The sequence below is a fragment of the Coenobita brevimanus genome, chromosome 55 (assembly GCF_032717465.1).
Source record: "Coenobita brevimanus isolate Jiangsu-jjx chromosome 55, ASM3271746v2, whole genome shotgun sequence".
Taxonomy (NCBI): Eukaryota; Metazoa; Arthropoda; class Malacostraca; order Decapoda; family Coenobitidae; genus Coenobita; species Coenobita brevimanus.
Genome location: NC_137008.1, coordinates 54,475,932 through 54,497,289, shown reverse-complemented (window position 1 = coordinate 54,497,289; position 21,358 = coordinate 54,475,932). Strand labels below are relative to the sequence as shown.

At 42.1% G+C, this 21,358-nt stretch overlaps 1 protein-coding gene across 1 annotated transcript in view; it reads left to right on the top strand.

Moving 5' to 3' along the window:
- Cap-D2 (CAP-D2 condensin subunit) overlaps positions 1-21,358 on the top strand; it is a 181,169-nt gene that overhangs the window by 70,256 nt on the left and 89,555 nt on the right. The window contains exons 12-15 of the mRNA XM_080273545.1: positions 4,828-4,978; positions 5,342-5,597; positions 15,005-15,116; positions 18,674-18,815. Coding sequence (XP_080129671.1) covers positions 4,828-4,978; positions 5,342-5,597; positions 15,005-15,116; positions 18,674-18,815 — 661 coding nt within the window. The remainder of the gene's footprint in view (positions 1-4,827; positions 4,979-5,341; positions 5,598-15,004; positions 15,117-18,673; positions 18,816-21,358) is intronic.

Below are 21,358 nucleotides of genomic sequence, written 5' to 3'. Positions count from 1 at the left end.
AGAAGTTATTCTGGAAAGAGGTGCAGAAAAGTAGAAGTGACAAAGGAAAGAAATTTAAAGGATGCAGATGGTATATTATTAACCCATGGGGATGAAGTAAGGACCAGATGGAAAAAATATTTTGAAAGCCTGATGAATGGGAATACTGTAGAGAGAGCAGAGCCACTGTAAACATGATTGGTTTGGGGGGTGTACAGAGAAGGAATGGAGTACCAGGAAACTTAGCCCTTGCACAGGTGAAGAGCGCTGCGAAGCGGCTGAAATATGGTAAAGCAGCTGGGATTGATTAGGTGTATGCAGAGATGATTAAGTGTAGTGGAGAGAGCGGAATGAAGTGCTTGTTGGAGATATGTAAGAAGGCATGGATGAGTGAAACTGTGCCAACAGAGTGGAAAAGGCTGTGATTGTACCCCTGTACAACAATAAAGGTGAGCGAAGTGAGTGCAAGAATTATTGTGGCATAAACTCATTGAGTGTGTAGGGAAGGTATATGGAAAAATTATTATAAAGTAAGAGAGAGATCAGAAGTCCTAGTGAGTGATGAACAGGGTGGCTTTAGGAGTGGTGGAAGATGTGTGGATCAAATATTTGCAGTGAGACATAGTGGAGAAGACTTGTGAGAAGGACTATAAGGTGTTTATAGCATTCATGGATCTGGAAAAGCATACGGCAAAGTGGACAGAGAAGGATTGTGGAAGGTTTTACGCATGTACAGTGTAGATGGTAAGCTGCTAGGTGTCATCAAGAGTTTTATGATGGTAGTGAAGCATGTGTAAGGGTTAATGGGCATCTAAGTGAATGGTTCACGATTGGTGTGGTCATGCGACAGGGTTGTATGATGTACCCATGGTTGTTCAATATATATATGGATGGGGTGATTAGAGAAGTAAAAACACGAGTAATGGAGAGGGGAATGGCGCAGGTAATGAATGGTGATGGATGGAATATATCAAATTTGTTGTATGCTGATGATGCATTGGTACTTGCAAGTACTGGACAAAAACTTGGTAGACTAGTGCAGGGTTTTACTGATGTCTGTGAGTGTCGTGCCTTGAGAGTAAATGTAGAAAAAAGTAAAGTAATGGTTACTGAGAGAGAAGGTGACTCCCAGTGTGATGTTACAGGGAATAGAGAGAGACTGGAATTGGTGAGCGAGTTCAAATACCTGGGTACAGTGATAGAAGAGAGAGGAAAATGTGCAAAAGAAGTGAAAACTAGAGTGACTCAAGGAAGGAAAGTAGCTGGTGCAAAGATGGCCTTGATAAGAAACAGAGGTTTGAGTGTTGCAGCTGTACAAGGCTTACATGAAGGAGTGTTAGTGACAACTTTAACGTACGGATGGGAGACTATTGTGGTAGGTGGGGGTGCTCACCATCCACTCACTTGATGTAGTGCTGCCCTCGGGTGTCTGCCCTTTTGTCTCCTCCATCCTTCTTTCCTTCCATCCTCTCCAGTCCTTCTTTCCCTCATTCTTTCTTCATCCTTCTGCATACGGGTGACTTTACACTCCCTTTTCTATCTTTCTTTCCTTCATTCTTTCCTTCTCTTTCTGCCTGTGGGTGACTCTACAATGAGTGACAAGCCAAATGGTTTCCCATACACCAGGAAACCATTTGCTATGCTGGGTAGTAACCTATAGCCAAATTTTGGCACCTGGTGGTTTAGTGGGTAATTACGACGCTCCAATTGGATTGAGCCGATGAAGTTTTATATCCAAGGGGTGGTTGGGGTTTATTGCTCACATAATGCCACTCACTGATGAATGAAGCTTGTCACTGTCATCTTAAATGTCAGGACCAACTTGCCTAGCCCTGGGCTCCTAGCTTCTCATGGGGCAATGTAGGATTGGATGATGATGATGGTGAGACTATGGTGTTGCATGAAAATGAAAAGTCAAGAGTGAGAGCAGTGGAGATGAGACTGCTGAGGAATGTATGTGGAGTACAGAGAGTGGGTAGGATATGAAGTAATGTGATTCGCGAAAGATGCGGAGTGAGGAAATCTGTAGACACCAGAATTGAAGAGGGTGTACTGAGATGGTATGGTCGTGTGGAGAAAATGGATAACAATAGAGTGGTGAAAAAGGTATATGTGAGTGAATTTGAAGGAGGGAGGAGGCGTGGTAGGCCAAGGAGAAGGTAGAGGGATATGGTCGATGTGTGTGTGAGGAAGAGAGATTTGGAAGTCGGTGAGGCTAGGGGGCTGACATGATATCGAGCTGGCTGGATGAATATTTTGAGGAGAAGCGCATGATCAGGGATTTGGCACTGACGGTGTCTGGATTGACACCATCGGATACTTTTCTGTGAAGCTACAGAACTTGGTGAATGTTTTTGATGTATCAGATAAAGCCAGGATTCTGGGGGCTTGAATCATGAGTGAATAAAAGCATGGCCCATTGGACTGGGCAGATTTGGGCTGTCTGGACATTGCTACTCCTCACTCTGCCATAATGTGGGAACGGAGGTCCAGATGATGATGACAATGACTGCGTTGCCCCGTGAGGAGCATAGGAGCCCAGGGCTAGGCAAATTGATCCTAACTTTTAAGATGAGAGTGACCATACTCTCTCATCCCTGAGTGGCATTAAGTGAGCAATAAACCCCAACTACCCCTTGGATATAAACCTGCACAGGTTCAGCCCAATTGGAGCACCTTAATAACTGTACTCACAACCACCAGGTGCCATTATTTGGTTACAAGGTTACCACCCTGGTTAGTAAATGGTTTCCTGATGTACAGGAAACTATTTGGCTTATCTCTCAGTGTAGAGTCATCCATAGAGAAAAGGAAGAGGAAAGAATGAGAGAGAGATAGAAGAGGTAGGAAGAAAAGGGAAAAGGGCAGTCCCCGAGAGCAGCACTACATAGAGTGAGTGAATGATGAGTGCCTCCACCTACCACTTTCCAGGTCCAAATATCTGAGGCATTAGTTTAGCAGAAACAGTTAATAGAGTGTAATGTGAAATAGGGATTGCAATTTATTTTGACAGATGTGCAGATTGTGGTGGATTATATTCATCTAGATTACTGTACAACATTTAATTTCAAATGACGCTTCTACATGGTGAACACATTGTATGATTTTATTTTGTTGAGAGGATAGAGAATGAATGTTGGGTGTGGAAGTTAAGAAGTATGAACTTCAGGGATAGGGTTGCAAGAGGCAGATCGAGAAAGACATAGGACAGGATCATAAAGTGTGACAGCTTGGAGAGCTTCCATTAGGTGACCAAGGCTGACACATGCAGGCATGTTGGAACCTTTGTATACAGTATGATGTAATGTGTCTTATTGTTAAAAGGCTGTGTGAAAAATTTATTTAATTGGGCTTGGTAGTTCTCCCACTTTCATGTTTTCTCTATTTTGGGATCCTGCCATGCCCCAGCTTTGGTTGAGCTAAACGGTCAGGATGCTTGCCAGAAGACTGTGGGCCAGTGCACTGAGTGGTCTTGCCATCTGGTGGGAGTCTGTGAACTTCTCCCCCAGATTCATGATTTGCGGATGTGAGGATTACAGCTACCAATATTTGATGTTATTCTACCCAAAGCCAGCTAAAACTGAGTGTTGTTATATTGAACATCAGGTTTACACCAACAAAACTAGTCCTTCTACAATATTCATGGCCTTATAAAGAAGATGGGTTGTGAAAAAAATAGTATTCAGATGTATGTTCTACTCTGTCTATCAGGTGATTTCTAGGGATGTATTAAAGAGGGTTTATTTGGAAATATTGCCTTCTTGCCCGTATAAAGACAGTAAATAATTCAAATAAGGGTAACAGGATTTCCATTTCTTAAAAACAGTGATGAATCAAATAAGGGTAACAGGATTTCCATTTCTTAAAAACAGTGATGAATCAAATAAGGGTAACAGGATTTCCATTTCTTAAAAACAGTGATGAATCAAATAAGGGTAACAGGATTTCCATTTCTTAAAAACAGTGATGAAAGATATGGATAAATTCCCCTTGAGACATTTCCATATGGTACTCGGCTCTGCCACACGTACAACTGTAAACAAACATGAGACTTGTGAGGTGCGTTGGTGATAGGGATCACTTGGTTGCGTGACATTGACGATAAGAACAGTTAGCTAAATGACGAGCTTTGTTTGTGCTGTGGCTGACTGCAAATCAAATTCAGCTTTCAATGCAGATCAGCACCCATTCATGAAACAAGTGAAAGGATGGGCCAGGTTTCCATCAAAGATGGACCCCAAATGTTGTAGGCTGTGGGAGACGCAATGTAGAAGAGGTGTTGATGGACAGCAACCAGGAAAACATGTCGTACATTGCTCTGGCAGCGAATTTTCAATTATGGCAAAATTTGTGCATGAAAACCTTTCTCCATATATTTACCATGTTATAGTCTTACACCAATTATAAGGGATGTTTATTGAATAGTAAATTGTATGTAGAAGTTAATTCCATGGAGATGATGATTCCTGTTTTCCGAGGTTGTTGTTGTTGTTCTCCTCCTCCTCCTCCTCCTCCTCCTCCTCCTCCTCCTCCTCCTCCCTCCTCCCTCCTCCTCCCTCCTCCTCCTCCTCCTCCTCCTCCCTCCTCCTCCTCCTCCTCCTCCTCCTCCTCCTCCTCTTCCTCCCTCCTCCTCCCTCCTCCTCCTAATGGCATGATTGTCAAAGACTTTGACAAATTTTGTGATCTGAGGAAACTATGTACATGAAAGCACTTAGAAAAAGTTATCTCTGAAACCTGCAGAACATGTTTCAGGGAGAAGTTCACAGACTCCCATACCAGATGGCAGGACCACTCAGTGCACTGGTCCATTGCAACACAGTTACTTAACAAGATTTGTGGTTCCTACAGGTGAGGAAGAGGTTGAAGAACTGAAAGAAGGCACAGCTCTCAATGATGTAGTGACAAAGATTGCGAAATTCCTCTCCAAAAGCAAATTCAATAAGGCAGTGAAGTTACTTGAGTGTGCGCTTCAGACTTTTGGAGAAGTGGATATCTTCTGGTATGTCCTGTTCAGTTCTTGATATGAGCAAAGTAAATTTGACTTTTTTTCATAACATATTGTAAATGGATTTACAGTTGTGGTTTGAAGGATGCAATATAGTGATTTTAGAGCAAGAACAATGAAAGAAAGTTGTCTTCATGATGAAGAGTTTAAGCATCAGCTGTTTGTGTTATTGTTGACATACACCCAAGAGAATAGTAGTTATAATAAAAAACATATAGATCCTTCTGCCTGTCGTCGTCCTCCTCAGGGTGGAGAAATTAAAAGTTCATAGCATGTTTTGAGTTTATGTTATTGTCGGTTGATTGAAGCGTTTTGTACATGTTATAACTTAGTCTCATCATTAATGTTTATTAACAGGTATAATGAGGATGAACACAGTACAACCATGTATGAGGACGCCACAGAGGAAGAGCTGACTAGGCACCATCGCCACCTCCTGGTTGTATTGGAACGCATATTCTTGTCTGCAAAGGAAATGGAAGAAAAGGAGAAGGCAGCTGCAAATGGGGAGATAGAAATAAGTAGCGATGAAGGAAAGGATAAAGAGGCAGAGGAGAAGAAGCAGAATGAAGCTGAGATTACCAAGCAAAAACTCTTGGTTATTTATCTCAAGGTTAGCACTCTTTGTATACCATCATCATCACCATCCTCATCCAGACCTCTTTTCCCACCTTAGGACATGGTGAGGAGTAGCACTGTCCAGACAGCCCAAATTTGCCCAATCCAATGGGCCAAGCTTCCACTCACTCAACATTCAAGCTCCCGGAATCAGGCTCTTATCTGATATGTCAAAAACATTCACCATGTTTTGTAGCTTCCCATAAACGTAACTGATAGAGTCAGTCCGGATGCTGTCACGTTAAAAAGGGGTGCCGAATCCCGGATCATGCACTTCTCCTCACAATATTTATCCAGCCAGCTCAATCTCTTGTCAGTTCCTCACTGACTTATAAACCTCTCTTCCTTGCACACTTATCTATCATATCTCTCCACCTTCTCCTTGGCCAACCTTGCCTCCTCCCTCCTTCCAGTTCGCTCAGGTCTATCGTTATCCATTTCTCCACATGACCATACCATGTACACTCTCTTCGATTCTGGTGTTCACAGACTTCCTCATGCCACAACTTTTGCGAATCACATGTAATCCCTCTAATATCCGAACGCCCAATATCCGAACATCCCCACTAACCGGACATAATCCTCCTGGGATCCAATATTCCCAAAATGGGCCAAAAACCGCAAAAAATTAGAAAAAAAATCTGACTTTTTTTCCCTCCCATAATTTGAAATTCCCGCCTGGCGCCGAACAGCTGTTACACCATGGTCCCTTCACCCCTTCCTTCCTCCCCCTCCCCCCTCCCCTGTCAGGTTGCCATTTGGTATTTTTCATTACCAAGTGTGGGCCAATTTGGTAATGAAAAATTCGTTTGGTAATGCATTAGAGTAATGCATTACCAAATGGATTTTTCACATGTATGAGGATACACAGGATAGAGATGGTGGATTGTTTGCTCTCTCTGATTAATCTGCTACCCTACATAGTGTGAAAATAATCAACATGGTGTTAGTTATAAGGAGAGTGATTACATGTATTTCCACTTGTATATATAATTAGTGAAGAATATATGCTAGCTTTACGAATTTGGTAATGAAAAGTTATATTTGACAATGAAAGTTGAGGAGATTGGTAATGTGGCTGTTGCGATCTGGCAACTCTGTTACCCCACCAACATCAACAGTCACAGCTTAACTCCGATGGAGAGCAGATACTCATAACAGTGCAAGCCACAGGTGCTTGTTTTTTGTGAATAAACAGTGAATAAACTGCAATACCTTGCCACTAGAACACACAGGAATTTACAGTGTTGTGCAGTGTTAAGAAATTAGAATTTAGAGTGCAGAGGATTAACTGTGGACTGCAAACTGGCGGTTCAAACCAGTCCAGGAGCAAGGGACTTGTAAGTACCCAGAATGTTTAATATTGTATAAACTCACCTCTAAAACCTCATTTTATGGTTCTTTTGCATTTATTTCAGTCTTTTATGTCCCTTATTGGTGTGATTTGGGTCTTAAATAGGTGCAATGCATGTCCAGAGGGAGTTGTATAGGTGTTTTTCAGAGTTAGGGTCCATAAGTACAAGTCCATAAGCTGGGGCCCAATATCCAGACAGGACCACTATCTGGACCTGCCTATGGCTCTATTACGTCGGATATTGGGGGGATTACTGTATTTCATATCCTATCCACTCTCTGTACTTCACATACATTCCTCAGCATTCCCATCTCCACTCCTCTCACTCTTGACTTTTCATTTTCATGCCTCACCATAGTCTCGCATCCATATGTTAAAGTTGGCATTAACACTCCTTCATGTAAGTCTTGTGGAGCTGCAACTCTCAAGCCTGTTTTTTATCAAGGCCTTGATTGCACCAGGTGGTAACACACCAAAACGGACTAGTAAAGTGATGTTGCTGACAGAGAAAGTTAAAGTGTTGGACAAACTTAAGGGAGGAATGTCAGCGATAATTCTCCGTCAGGACGATTCCCCGTCATTTATTTACATACCAGTTTATTTAGCAAGTACAGTACACTAGTTTTTATTTACTTATATGAGTTATAAAATCCCCCTGAAAATTAGTTATTAAAGTATTAATTGACTCACCCCAAACACACGGTTCAGAGACAATTCACCATGAAGTCAATTCACCATCAAAACATGGATGATTCCCTGTCACTCTATAAATATACTTATTATTGATTAATTTATACTTTAATAACTAATTTTCAGGGGGATTTTATAACTCATATAAGTAAAAAACTAGTGTACTGTACTTGCTAAATAAACTGGTATGTAAATAAATGACGGGGAATCGTCCTGATGGAGAATTATCGCCGACATTCCTCCCTTAAGTTTGTCCAACACTTTAACTTTCTCTGTCAGCAACATCACTTTACTAGTCCGTTTTGGTGTGTTACCACGTGCATCACTAGCACTACGCTTAGGCCCCATGTTGGCAGACAAGGCAAGCAATCACTGGAAGGCAGAAAAATAAGCCACAAATAACGATTCGTGAGTCACGCATGGTTCGACCGTCGGATTCAAACTGTGTGGTGCGTGGTAGACCGACCTCCCACACACACACACACATACATATATGTATGCACATGGGCAGCAGGTAGGCATTTTTATATTTTATTTATTTCTCTTGTATATTAAAATTATTTATTTGAATACTATAATTTTATGTTTTAATTATTGTACGAAAAATTCGTGGATAACCGAAATCACGTGAAAAAAGTTCGTGTGAATTAAGGGCTTACCTACATATATATATATATATTTATATATATATACAGTACAATCCCAGTTAACCGGGTGGCTTGGGGAATTTACCTTCCCGGTTACAGATTTTTCCCGTATTTCTGATTTTCAAGTCAAATCTATACAAAGGCTATCACAGCAGTAAATACAGTTCAGGTACTCACCAGTCACATTAGGGGTTACACTAAGAGATTCCGCCTGAAAAACTGCCTTGTAAACACACACCATGGTCATAACGCACGTGTGCAATGTCTAGCAACTAGCAGTACTGCAAATTACACCAGTCCATTGTTTACCGAATTACTGTATTCATTATATGTACTGTACTCATAAAAATTGAAAAATAAAATATAGAAATAAAAGCTTGAACATTTATTAGTGAACTGATGATGTGTTAAGACTGCACTGTAGAATTATCACAACACCTGTGCCCCCACGTGAGTTTGTTTACGTTTCCGACTGTTCTTCTTCTTCCCTACCTGACCTCCATCACTCCACCCCTCACCCGCCACTCAGCTGTTTTGCAGAAAATAAAATAAATGATGTACGTATGAAATGCAGGCATATTATTTATTTATTTTTCTTCCAACAAAGTAAACTTTCATTTCTATTAACATTTATATTCAGCCATTAGTGTTTTATAATGTTCGCCTTTTTCAAGTCTGTTGCATATGTCCAGCTTCTGTTTCAAGGTAAGCACGATACGCTTACGTTTAGTTTGCACTTTAGGCATTTTGGAGTGTACAAATTACCGTCTATCAGAGGAACACAATAGTAAGAGACCTTGTTTACTGTCTGGTGGCAAAACGCAGACTGGTGATTTTTGGAAGGTGTGGAGGATGACTGAATTCAAGTAGGGGAAAGAGGGGGAGAGGAGGGGTGGTTAAGAGGATTTGCTAGGGATTTACATCAGCCGGAAATGCCTCCACCTCGCTTTGTCTGACTTCCCCCAGCCTCGTGTGACACTATCAAACGGCGGTTTGGCGGTCCATTCAAATTGGCGCACAGTTATAACTTACTGACATTTTTACCAGCCCTTGAATTTTCCCGTTGTTCTGAGTATTCCGTTTGTCTGGATACCGGATTGCTGGGATTGTACTATATATATATATATCTATCTATCCTGTGTATACGTATATATATATATATATATATATAGTAAGCTCGCCCTGAACACGTTCTCGCTGAACGCGCTTGCAATTATACGCAGTTAGTGCTGGGATACGTATAAGACAACATAAGATTAAAGAACCATTACGAAAACTATAAATTTACGCAAGAGAGGTCTTTGAAAGGCCAAGTCCTCGAACATCAGCGCAGCACTCACGGTTTGTTTTGATCACTCGATCATGTGATTCACTGTACTGCTTTTCCACAGTACTGTATTTGTAAGTTAAATACTGTATTTACATTACTGTTCTGGTAAGTTTATGTGCAAGTTAAAGTACTATTAAATAACGTTAAAGCAAGAAATAAAGTCTTATAACCAGTTTACCTGATAGGCGTCTGAATATTGCCTTTTTTATTTGTTCATTAAAGATTTTCTGCACTGCTTTTCCACAGTACTGTATTTTTAAGATAAATATTTACTGTTCTGGTATGTACTTGCAAGTTAAAGCACTTACTTAACCCCTAAAACGCGGCTGTGTACGGCCGATCCCCCTGCTGTGGCGGGGTTGTAGCGGGGTCTGAGTACCTGTGGGAAAATATTTGCCAAAAATCATAGATTAACCCTAGAGCATTAAAATTTTTATGGCATATAGTACTTACATTCAGCTTTCTCCTGAGACACATGTTGAGCCTTCGTGGACTACCAAAGGACTTGTGAAGACTTGCAAAGTTGGGTAACAAAGTCTTCACTTTCACACCTCCAGAAACCCGGTTTTCTTTCTACCACAGCCTCAATCTGTCACAGTACACTTATACAACAACGTACAGGTTGTTTGGAATCCGTATTTGTACAATAAGCACTGAAAATAAGACTAAAATGAACGGAGCGCACGGCCGACATGCAGCGCGGCGGCGATCTTCCCGTCACTATTGACACATTTGCCTTTTCACGGCTAAAAACACGTATACTACATTATTTTCCATCATAGTACTTCGCAAACGTTCGCTTGTCACTATTACGGCCATAAAAATCACTGTCACTGCCAGTATTGTGGATCGGGACTGAGGAAGACCACCGCGGCGTGAGTTTATTCAGCCTTACGGCAGGCACTTTATTCTCGCTCCAGTCGGCCACTCGCACTTCATTTCTATCGCTCACTTTCACTGTAGCTGTCTGTTTTTTCCCTTATTCATCAGTGTCACTGTCCATTGTTATAAAAATAATATTTTCTACACAACAAACTGTCACTGTCAGAACATAGAATAGGAACATATGCTTTCAACTTCTTACACTGGAGTGACTGTCACTCGCAATACTGTACTTATATTATTACTATGTACAGTTATTTACACCAAAAAACACTGTCACTGTCAGTGCTTTTACTAGTACATACACTAATTTACACTCATCAGACTGTCACTGTCAGTACGTAAAAGAAAACTAAACACTAGTATCACTGTCACTCTCAGTATTATTTCCAAGAATCTTACCCTTATTTTCAATATCTAGTCAGGCTGTGGTAGTCAAAGAAACACGGGTAAGCACAGAGGGGAATTTTGCACTCTTTGCACTGCAAGGAGGTGCGCCTAAAGGTTCTGTCCTGCCTGGTAGTGTGGCTGCACACATGACACCTCCTCAGTGCTTTTCCCATCTTGGCAGTGGCAGGCAGTGGCTCCAGGCGGTGTCGCTGAAGGTAGGCCTGACACTGTAGGCGGTCTGGAGGTGTCTGAGGGTGGCGTTTGGGACCTGTTGCAAGTACCTGGCCATAACGCTGAAGCAACTGGTAGACACAAGTCTTAGAAAATCTTCGGAGAGAGTAGTTTGCTGGCTTCCTGTTCTTGATTTTATACAGGATGAAGGCGTTCAGCATGCACATATCAATCAAGTGCAAGAACACCTTCCTGTACCAACGACGATTCTTCCTCAGGCAGTCTATCTCTCCGATCATCATGTCAGACTTGTCCACCAGCCGCATATTGACGTTGTAGTCAATGACAGCATCAGGCTTCATCTCAGGCTCGCCAGTCCTTCTGTCGACCTTCCCTGTGGCCAGCATTTCCCCCTTGTGTACTGTGGTGAGCACATTCACGACTCTCTTATCATGCCACCTGATCGCAAGCATCTTGTCAGATTTCTTCAGGTGCACGTCTCCCCGCTTTGATTTTTCAGCCTCGGGGAAGGCAGGGTAGTGTGCCCTATTGCTCCTGACGGTGCCACAGGATCCGACGCCGTGTTCAGAAAGGTACTTGGCGAGTTTAGGAGCTGTATAGTAATTGTCCGTATACAGGACATGATTCTCGCCAAAGTACTTTTCCAAAAGCACTTTCACCACAGAACCAGAGAATCCAAGGGGGTCAGTCTTGTCCAAATCGACATTGCTGGCGGTGTAAATGACGAAGTCTAAGATGAACCCCGTCTTGCAGTCGCACAGCACGAAAAACTTGATTCCAAAGCGGTGCCGTTTTCTTGGAATATACTGCACAAACCGAAGACGGACCCTGAACAAAACCAAGGACTCGTCAATCACCACTTTCTTGAAAGGGCGCAGGAACCTCGTAAACTTATCCTTGATCAAGTTCAGGATTCCCCTCACTTTCCATAATGGGTCAGTTTGGGAAGGCTCATCATTGTTTGCGAAGTGAAGGTAAGTCATGAGCTGCCTAAAACGATCGCGGCTCATGTATTTATTGAAAATTGGTGTTGGGCAAAGATCGTCTGAACTCCAGTATTCCTCCAGCTTATGTTTCCAATTGTGGGGCATCAATAACATCAACCCAATAAATACAAAGAGTTCCCTGATCGTTAGAGGCACCCATGCTGCCATCCGCGACGTGGAAGGCGTTGCCGCCTCACCTTCTCCTTCGCGAACTGCAGCAGATTGCCCCTCGTACCTGTTCGTCTCGGTACAAATCTGCTCCATTACCTCGTTGTCAAGGAAGGCCAACAGGTAGTCCAAGCATTCACCATCCTCTTGGACAGGGAAGTCAGCCTGAACTCCACACCCACTGTCATCAAAGGGCAGATCCTCCGGCACAAAATCTGAGCCCTCTGACCACACGAAGGCATCAAGAGTGCCCTGCCTAGGCTGGGAGGTGCTGGGGGCGGCGGGGGGTGAGGCAGGTCGTGTGGGAGTGGGTGAGGCAGGCGGTGAGACAGTGCGTGAGGCAGAGGCTGTCCTAGGTCGTGTTGGTGTAGTGGTGGTGGTGGTGGTGGGGAGATTATCTGAGGGTTCAAGGTCACTCGCGGTGGCGTGACTGGCGAGTTGCCTAGTGCGAGTTTCCTTACGAGCTAGCCTTACACTAGGGGACAAAGTTCTAGCTCTACTACCACGAACACTGGGCCTACGGAAACCTCTACTATGTAAAGTTGAAGGTCTACTTCCCTTCCGAGGTGGTGAAGGCGACTCTGAAGACTCAGGAGACAGGGCAGCTGAAGAGGAGGACGAGAGAATGGGGCTGGGAGTGCGTGGCGGGCTGGCGGTTGCGTGACGTGGCGTAGGGGACAATGGCAGTGAACTGGGGTCACCACTCCTTTTCCTCTTTGCCCCCTTTCCATATTCCAAGCCCCTTTTCACAGGAGCCTTGCCTGCTGAGGTGCTTGGCACTGAAACAGTCACTTCTGGCACAGACTCAGCACTCAATTGCGTGTCAGACTCTGCCAGGCTTGACCAAACACCGACGTCACTCCCATAATCCATCGACGCTTTCAATAGTTCACTGGCTATTGCAGAGTCACTCAGTCCCTTAGCAGTTCCTGGTAAGGTTTTGAAGGGGGTTGAGGTCACAAAACCCTTTTTCGGAGGGCTGGAAGGCACAGACTCGGAAGAGCTTGAATTTGACATGGTGTCACCGTGGAAGATTTGCGTGGACTGACGCTAAACAGGGGCAAACCGTGCAAAAAAATCACAGTGTGACAACTGGGGAAACAAGCGTTTCCCAATAGCAGAAAGTGCTTGCAAGATGACGGCGCAGATTGACACGTATGAGCCGTCCGCGCGGTGCCATATCACACGACGAGGGAGGGCCGCGCATCGGTGCGTGGGTGGGTAAAAAAAATGAAACTTGGCAACAACCGAGGTCAGTAGTACAAAGGTCAAGTGTGCTAAACGTAGCTCACGGGTGGCGGTACTGATAGACAATACCAGCTGGAGCCTGCTTGCCCGCGGTTATTCAAAATTAACTCAAATCGCAAACGCGACGATCCGCCATTCTCTCCTTTGGGCCGACCGTCGCAAAAGCGACGATCTGCGTTTAAGGGGTTAAAGTTAAAGCATTCAGTTAAGCCTTGCAACCAGTTAACCTGATTTATATGATTACCCATGATCGGCAGGTTCCGAGACAATTCTCCGTCAAGTCAATTCCCCGTGAGACAATTCCCTGTCAAAACATGGACGATTCCTCGTCAGTACAATTCGCACCCAGGGCAATTTCCCATCATTCATAAATATACTTATTTCGCCTTTGAAATATATTGTAGCGTCACCCATAGTTGTCTTCATCAATGACAGCAAATTGTCTTGTTATTGTTGTGATGGCAAATTGTCCCGAAACCAATTGGCATCGGAATGTTGCCTTGTGTTTACCTATTTGTTTGTTGAAGTTTTGCTGTGCGGTACTGTATTTGTAAGTTGTAACTTTAAATAAACCTTCTAACCACTTAAAGTGCTTCATATTGATTACCAGTGGCAGATAACAGCAAAACACCACATTTAGGGGGTCTAGGGAGCAAAATAAGGAGCAGTTAAAACTTATGGGGTTTCGCACCGAACACGCTATGGTTGGAACAAAACCCATGCGTTCGGGGCGAGCTTGCTGTATATATATATATATATATACTGTATAGTGACCCCTTCATTTACGCTAGTTTCCATTTGCAATTTTCATTTACATGGAGAGATAAACCCTACCCTGCTTCCTGTCACACAGGAAAAAATCTGAATTGCTCAGGAAAATCCCAGAAATCAGTCCCCTCAATGTGGGGAGCAACTTAGAGGGGTACAAAGCCTAGCCCCATCCCTCAAGGGGTTAGAGGCACTGCTCATTCCCCCTCCTCTAGCCCCTCAGCCTCAGATACATCTCTTCTTGACACCTAAGCATCTCTTCATCCCCTGTCATGGTAATTGATCACCACTTGTTTACCACTGTGTATATTTTAATTAACCCCTTTTTACGTCCAGTGATGTTCCTAGAGGTTTTATGTTTAGTACAATAAATATTAGGTATGATCCGGTGGGGTTGAAATTTTTCATGAGGGTCAAAGATGGACTTTGGGAAAATTTTTGGATTCACCATACCAAGTACTCTTATATCATGGATGTCTATGGTAACATTTTTGAAATTCAGTTTCAACAGAAAGATTCAGTGATACATTAGCCAAGTAATCAGAGAGGTCACAGTATCATGCCTAAAAGTTGATTGAGAAGAGTTTAATCATATTTAACTGTCTGTGAACTGCGAACTGTGTGTGTATTATCTTCCATTGTTGGTGAATGAATTATTGCAGCCTTACCCAAAATCTGTGTGTGCTCTCTGCTTTAAAACTATGCATTTTGCTTTATCTGTTCCTGAAAATTTGGCTTATTTTTCAGGACTCTGTTGGGTTTGCAAAGCTGATTCATGAAGGTCTTCCTGTGATGTGCCAGCTTTTAGGCAGTAAGCAGTCCTCAGACATCCTGGAAGCAGTTTCGTTTTTTGTTACTGGTTAGTATTTACAACTTCACTAGATACTGTACAGTAATGACGTACAGTGTACAGGTATCACTCCCCCTCCCCCCCCTCTCTGAAAATGTGTGAATCAATTTATTCTCACTTCCTTAGCTGATAATTTTTTTACTCACTTTAAGTCATTGTATATAAAAAAGAAAAAAAAATGTATACAGTATGTCATATTAATGATTTTATTTACTTATTTATTTATTTATTTATTTTTTTTTTGGGGGGGGGGGATGAAGGAACAAGACTCATAGAATCTCATGCTGCCATGTGCTTTCCATGGAATGAATGAATGATTTTTTTTCCTCTCTTTCAGTTTCCTGTTTACCTGCTATTCCGTGGTCTTCTCTAATATGAGATGTTCCCCCATTATTTTTTTTATTTTTTATTTATTTATTTATTTATTTTTTCCCTCTCCACTGCTTCAGTCTTGCATAGTTACCCATCCAGTCTTAAGTGCAGTTTGTTCAAGCATCTTGAAATGAACAGATCTTGGTTTTTAGAGCTTTTGTCAAAGGACATCATTTTGCAGGCTTCCTGCCTGTGGGGTTATCTCTTCTGCATTAAACAATAAGTAAATAAAAAAATCACCTGCTATATCAAACCATCTTTCTTATGGCATGTTTTTCTCCTCCACCAGATTCATTTGCATGTACCTGTATCCATTTTCACCACATAGCTGCTTCACTTGCCTTGTGACCATGTGAAAGTATGGGGAGCCATCTGCATTATGTGGGAACATTGCTGGGTCACAGATAACAGACAGTCTATACACTCTGATTGACCTGTGCATGTGAAATGTATGGAGCAAGTAGGGTGTGTTTGATTCATGGCTGCCAATTGGCCGCTGGTGATGTCATTGAAGTAAATGCAGGCATGTATTATAGTGCAAAATTCAGACATATGTGTACACCGTGGGTGGATGTAGTGCAACATGTGGACGTAGGTGTACACCGTGGGTGGATGTAGTGCAATATGTGGACATAGGTGTACACCATGGGTGGATAATTTGTTTCAAACATCACTTATCATTATATAAAACTTATTTAGCAACTTTAATATTCTTTGATAGAGTAGCTTTTTAAACTGATTTTGACCTCTAGCTTGAGGAATTATTCTGTATTTAAACTGGCTGCTTATCTTGCAAGCAATTTATAAATACAGTAATCCCTCCAAGATCTGACATAATAGAGCCCAGGCACCGTCCAGGACTTGGGAAAAATGCCCCTGGGCAGGTACGTATAGACCCCAACCAGACTTTGAAAGCCACCTAAATAACTCCCTACCGGACATGCACAGCACCTATTTAAGACCCTATTCACACAATTAAGGGACAGAAACCATAAAATAAATGAAAAGGAACCAGAGAATGAGAAATCAGAAGTGAGTAAGGAAAATATTTAGCACTGTACGGGGTAGTTACGACATGTTCGTGGCTGTTGCGAAGATTGACCTGCCTCCTCTATGGCACTGACAGTGGTGAAGGTGCACTTGAAGCATGTACAGTAATCCAGTGTTGTGCCACACTTAATCCTTTGCACTGTAAATTATAACTGTTTAACACTGCACATTCTGTTCTTACTTGCGCCACGCCAGTGTTTCACTCTGCACTTAATCCTTTGCACTCTGAATTCTAATTTCTTAACACTGCACATTCTTTTCTTACTTGCACCACACCAGTTGCAACATGCCAGTGTTTCAATCAGCACTTAATCCTTTGGACTCTGAATTGTAATTTCTTAACACTGCACATTCTGTTGTTAACACTGCACAACACTGTAAAATCCCATGTGTTCTAGTGGCGAGATATTCCAATTTATTCACTGTCAGAGCCAGAGAGTAGGTGTTGCAGGTGGCCTAGGGGCACATCGCTAGGACATGGTGATGGGCTACCCACTGCAGATGACTCTGAAGCAAACTGAAGTCCAGTGGAGGCTCCACTGTGGCCAATGTGCTGGGCTGTGGCTCAGAGTTGGAAGGCAGGGTTTGGTGAGGCAGGTGGTGTGGAGCCAGGGCTGGGCGTGGGGAGGGTCACGGGCCTGGAAAAGGTGTCAAAGGTTGATTGACGTAAGAAATGGCGATTCTGGCGATTGATGATGCGCTGCCTAAAAGTGGCCGCGCTTGTGCATGCACACACACACACACACACACACACAGTGTTCATCCATACTTTAAATTTGCTGCGCAGTGACAAACACTGTGTTTTTGCACGTAGTAGAGTGCCCACCTGCATCCTTGCCTCCCCAGTTCCTGCCTAACTACTGTAACTAGACGCTCGTTGCCATAGCTGCCCCACATGCTCATTTTTGTGAATAAACAGTGAATAAACTGCAATACCTCACCACTAGACCACATGGGAATTTACAGTGTTGTACAGTGTTAAGAAATCAGAATTTAGAGTGCAAAAGATTAAATGTCGAGTGCAAACTGGCGTGGTGCAAGTAAGAACAGAATGTGCAGTGTTAAACAATTATAATTCACAGTGTAAAGTATTAAGTGCACCATAACACTGGATTACTGTACATGCTTCAAGTACATCTTCACCACTGTCAGAGCCTTAGAGGAGGTGGGTTAATCTTTGTGACAGCCACGTACGTATTGTAAGTACCCTGGACACTGCTAAATATTTTCTATACTCACTTCTAATTCCTCAGTCTTTGGTTCCATTTCCTATATTTCATGCTTTCTGTCTCTTATTTGTGTGAATAGGGTCTTAAATAGGTGCTCTGCATGTCCGGTAAGGAGTTACTTAGGTGGTTTTCAAAGTTAGGTTTGGTTAGGGTCCATAAGTACCTGTCCAGGGGGCATTTTCCCAAGTTCCGGACATGCCTTTGGCTCTATTACGTCAGATCTTGGAGGGATTACTATATATAAAACACACACACACACACACACACACACACACACACACACACACAAAACCTCTTAACTGTCATATACCATTGCTGCAGCACTAAGGAAACGTATTCCAATATTCCGATTTTTGCATGTCACTTTCTTGTTGGTCCCAGCGCCTGTCATCATCTTCACCTCTGTTATTACAAGATGCATACAAAATGGTAAGTACTGCTACCACCTTCATAATAAACCTAACATATTAATACATGTACCTTGAGTTGGTACATTTGTAATCTTTTATACCTCTCTTTCATTGATTATTCATCAAAGCATATCCCCTTTCACTCTGCCCATGAATGTTCATACCAGACCTCACACATACCACTCCTGCTCCTTTTGTGTCAGTCCTTTGTGGTTTTTAAATATAATAAATTTTCCACTAAAACTTACTACCCTGTGTGAAAATAACATGAGTTTCAGACAGCTTCCATGATTTTACTTAATGTGTTGTCAGAGTTGAGAAGGTAATTAACAGATATTTTGGTTGTAGAAGAATGAGGAATTTTTAATCTAAATTGAGCTTTATTGGAGAGATCTGTGAAGAGAGCAAGTATTGTGTATTATATAATGAGGCAACTCATTGGCTGAGAAAAAAAGTTGTAAATATACAGTATATAATTCTGAAATTTGTACAATTATCATTTCAGCGTACGAGTTTGGCCTGTTGAATGCAATGACAGGAGTGCGTAGAATGCTGGCACTAGTGTGGAGCAAAGAGCAGGATATTAAGACGGCCGTGGTTGAGGCTTATCAGCGTCTCTATATTAGTGTTGATGTTTCAAATGAAAGGTTGGTTGCATTTCTTTAATTAGTTTACATGTATTTACTAGTATGGAATATAATTTTGCATTATTTCCTTGTCAAGGGATAAACAGAAGAAAAAAAAGATTATCAATAAACTATAGTTTAAAAGAAACCTGTTAGTTTATATAACATATCATCTGATCTTTCTTTCATTCTTTCCTTTTCTTTCTGTCTGTGGGTGACTCTGCACTGAGTGACAAGCCAATTGGTTTCCTGTACACAGGAAACCAATTACTATTTGGGTGGTAACCATGTAACCAAATTATGGCACCAGGTGGTTTAGTGGGTAATTAAATTGTTCCACCAAGATTGAGCCTTTGCAGATTTATATCCAAGGGGTGGTTGGGGTTTATTGCTCATGTAATGCCACTCAGGGATGAGTGAGGCTGGTCACTCTTATCTTAAATGTCAGGATGAACTTGCCTAGCCTCGGGCTCCTACGCTTCTCATATGGCAACACAGGTTTAGATGATTATGATGATGATAACAAAGTTAAAGTTGTTGGAAAACATGAGATGGTGCTTTATGCTCTGTGTAGTTGAGATGTTACAATGTAACTGAACTACCGAGAATTGGAGAATTCTGACCTTACTGACAGTGCAAGTGAATTGTATTATTATATGTGTACAAGACTAGTATGTTGTAGCAGCTGGGTAGCCCATATCTGGTTGAATAGCTTTAGTACCAGTAACCATACTGTACATTTTCAAAGCTGTGTTTTATGAGTCTTCAGCTCAGGCTTGTCCATGGAACTGATGATCCCCAGTTTTTGTAACTGGAAGTATGATCTCCCCATAATATACATGTAGAATACAAGAACTGAAAATATCTATCAATGTATGAGTGTACACTGCAGTTCCCCAAATCCGATTCACCAAATTTCTAAAAAATGCCAGTTTTGCCAAAAGAATTTTGAGAAAGTTTATTAAATAAAATTTTTGTAAATACATGTATCACTAAAAGTACTCTTGGCTTACTATTCAAGGTCACCACTAGGTTCATTTGCTGCAGTAATCTGCAGTCACCCAAGTTAATTCAAGCTGGACTTGCCCCATGAGACTGATTTCCCACCATTTATTTTCCATGACACTGCCCCTGCATTCAAAAAATTATCATTGCTCACTGTCAGACTTCATGCCAGACCTTTCAAATCCTGATTGTGGGATAATAATCTGTGGCATAGATACACTGATTACTGGAAGGAGTGACAAGCAGGTGGGTCTCCGTAAATTTTTGGTAATGGGTAGTAATGACAGAATTCCAGTTTTCAAAAAAATTGTTTTCCCAAAGCTTGTTGATCACAACCATTTCAGATTTTTGGAATTTCACTGTACAGCAGTGGTCCCCAACCTGTAGTCCGTGGGCACTATGGCTCCCTTGGAGCCTTATTGTGGAACCCCCAGGGTGCCTTGGAAACTTGTGATATACACTTGACCCTCTATTTCCCGTACCCTGAATTCCGGGATATTGGATTTCACAGACATGGGCTGAGGCTGGACAATATTACCAAATGCTGGACAAATGCCTGTACGAGTCAGGGATTCTCACAAAAGTACGGCCATTATTTTTTCATGTGAAACTATAATCAGTCTGCTGCTCAACACAGTATAATTTTAGCAAGGTTAAGACTCGATAAAGGCCGTTTCTAACACACGAGAAGATATTTTCATACATGGAAAGCATCACGGCCACCATCCTGCTTCAACCCGCCAGTTCCTAACTCATGGCAATATCCCATTCGCCTCTTACTTTCTCAAATGCCACTGTATATAATTTATTGCATAACCCAGTAAAATTAACCCATACAGCGTCGTGGTGGTATATATACCACCTGAGCTCCCAGTGACTAGAGCGTCGCGGTGGTATATATACCACCTCATATTCGCGCACTTGTAGTAAGTCTTTACATGTCGTGACAGTGTGAACGCGACCTTCTATGAACACCATTGTTTCATTCCACTGTCTCACTGTACAACCTGACCCCTCCAGGCCTCCCTTACCCCCTCCTTGACCTACCTAGGCCATCACTCTGAGTTGAGCTTTTACGCTGTCAAGATGTCTCAAGCTCGTCGTTCCGGTCTCTCCCAAGAAGAAATAGACAAAGCTCTAGACGATACTATATCGTCTAAGATGAGTGAAAGTGTGGTATATGCTGATAGCGATGCATCATTAGTGGATAGTGATAGTGAGGATGAGTATTTACCTCCTAATAACGAAAGTGAAACATCAGAATAAGTACATTTTTTGAATAGTATACTGTACTTCAAGCGTTTTGGTTGTTTATGTAAGCACTGAATACGAAAATGTAAGCCTAGAATTGTCATAACTGCATTTTTATTTTCCCCCACCAAATATACGTAAAATCTCTGAAGTCTACGGGATGGGAATGAAAAGTAAGCATTCTTATATACGAAAAAAAAAAAGTATTTCCTTGTGGATTTGAGTGACTTGATCTGTGAAACTCTTTTTTTTTTTTTTTTTTTTTTACCTATTTATTAGTATTCCTTTTTTCCAAATACCTTACTTTT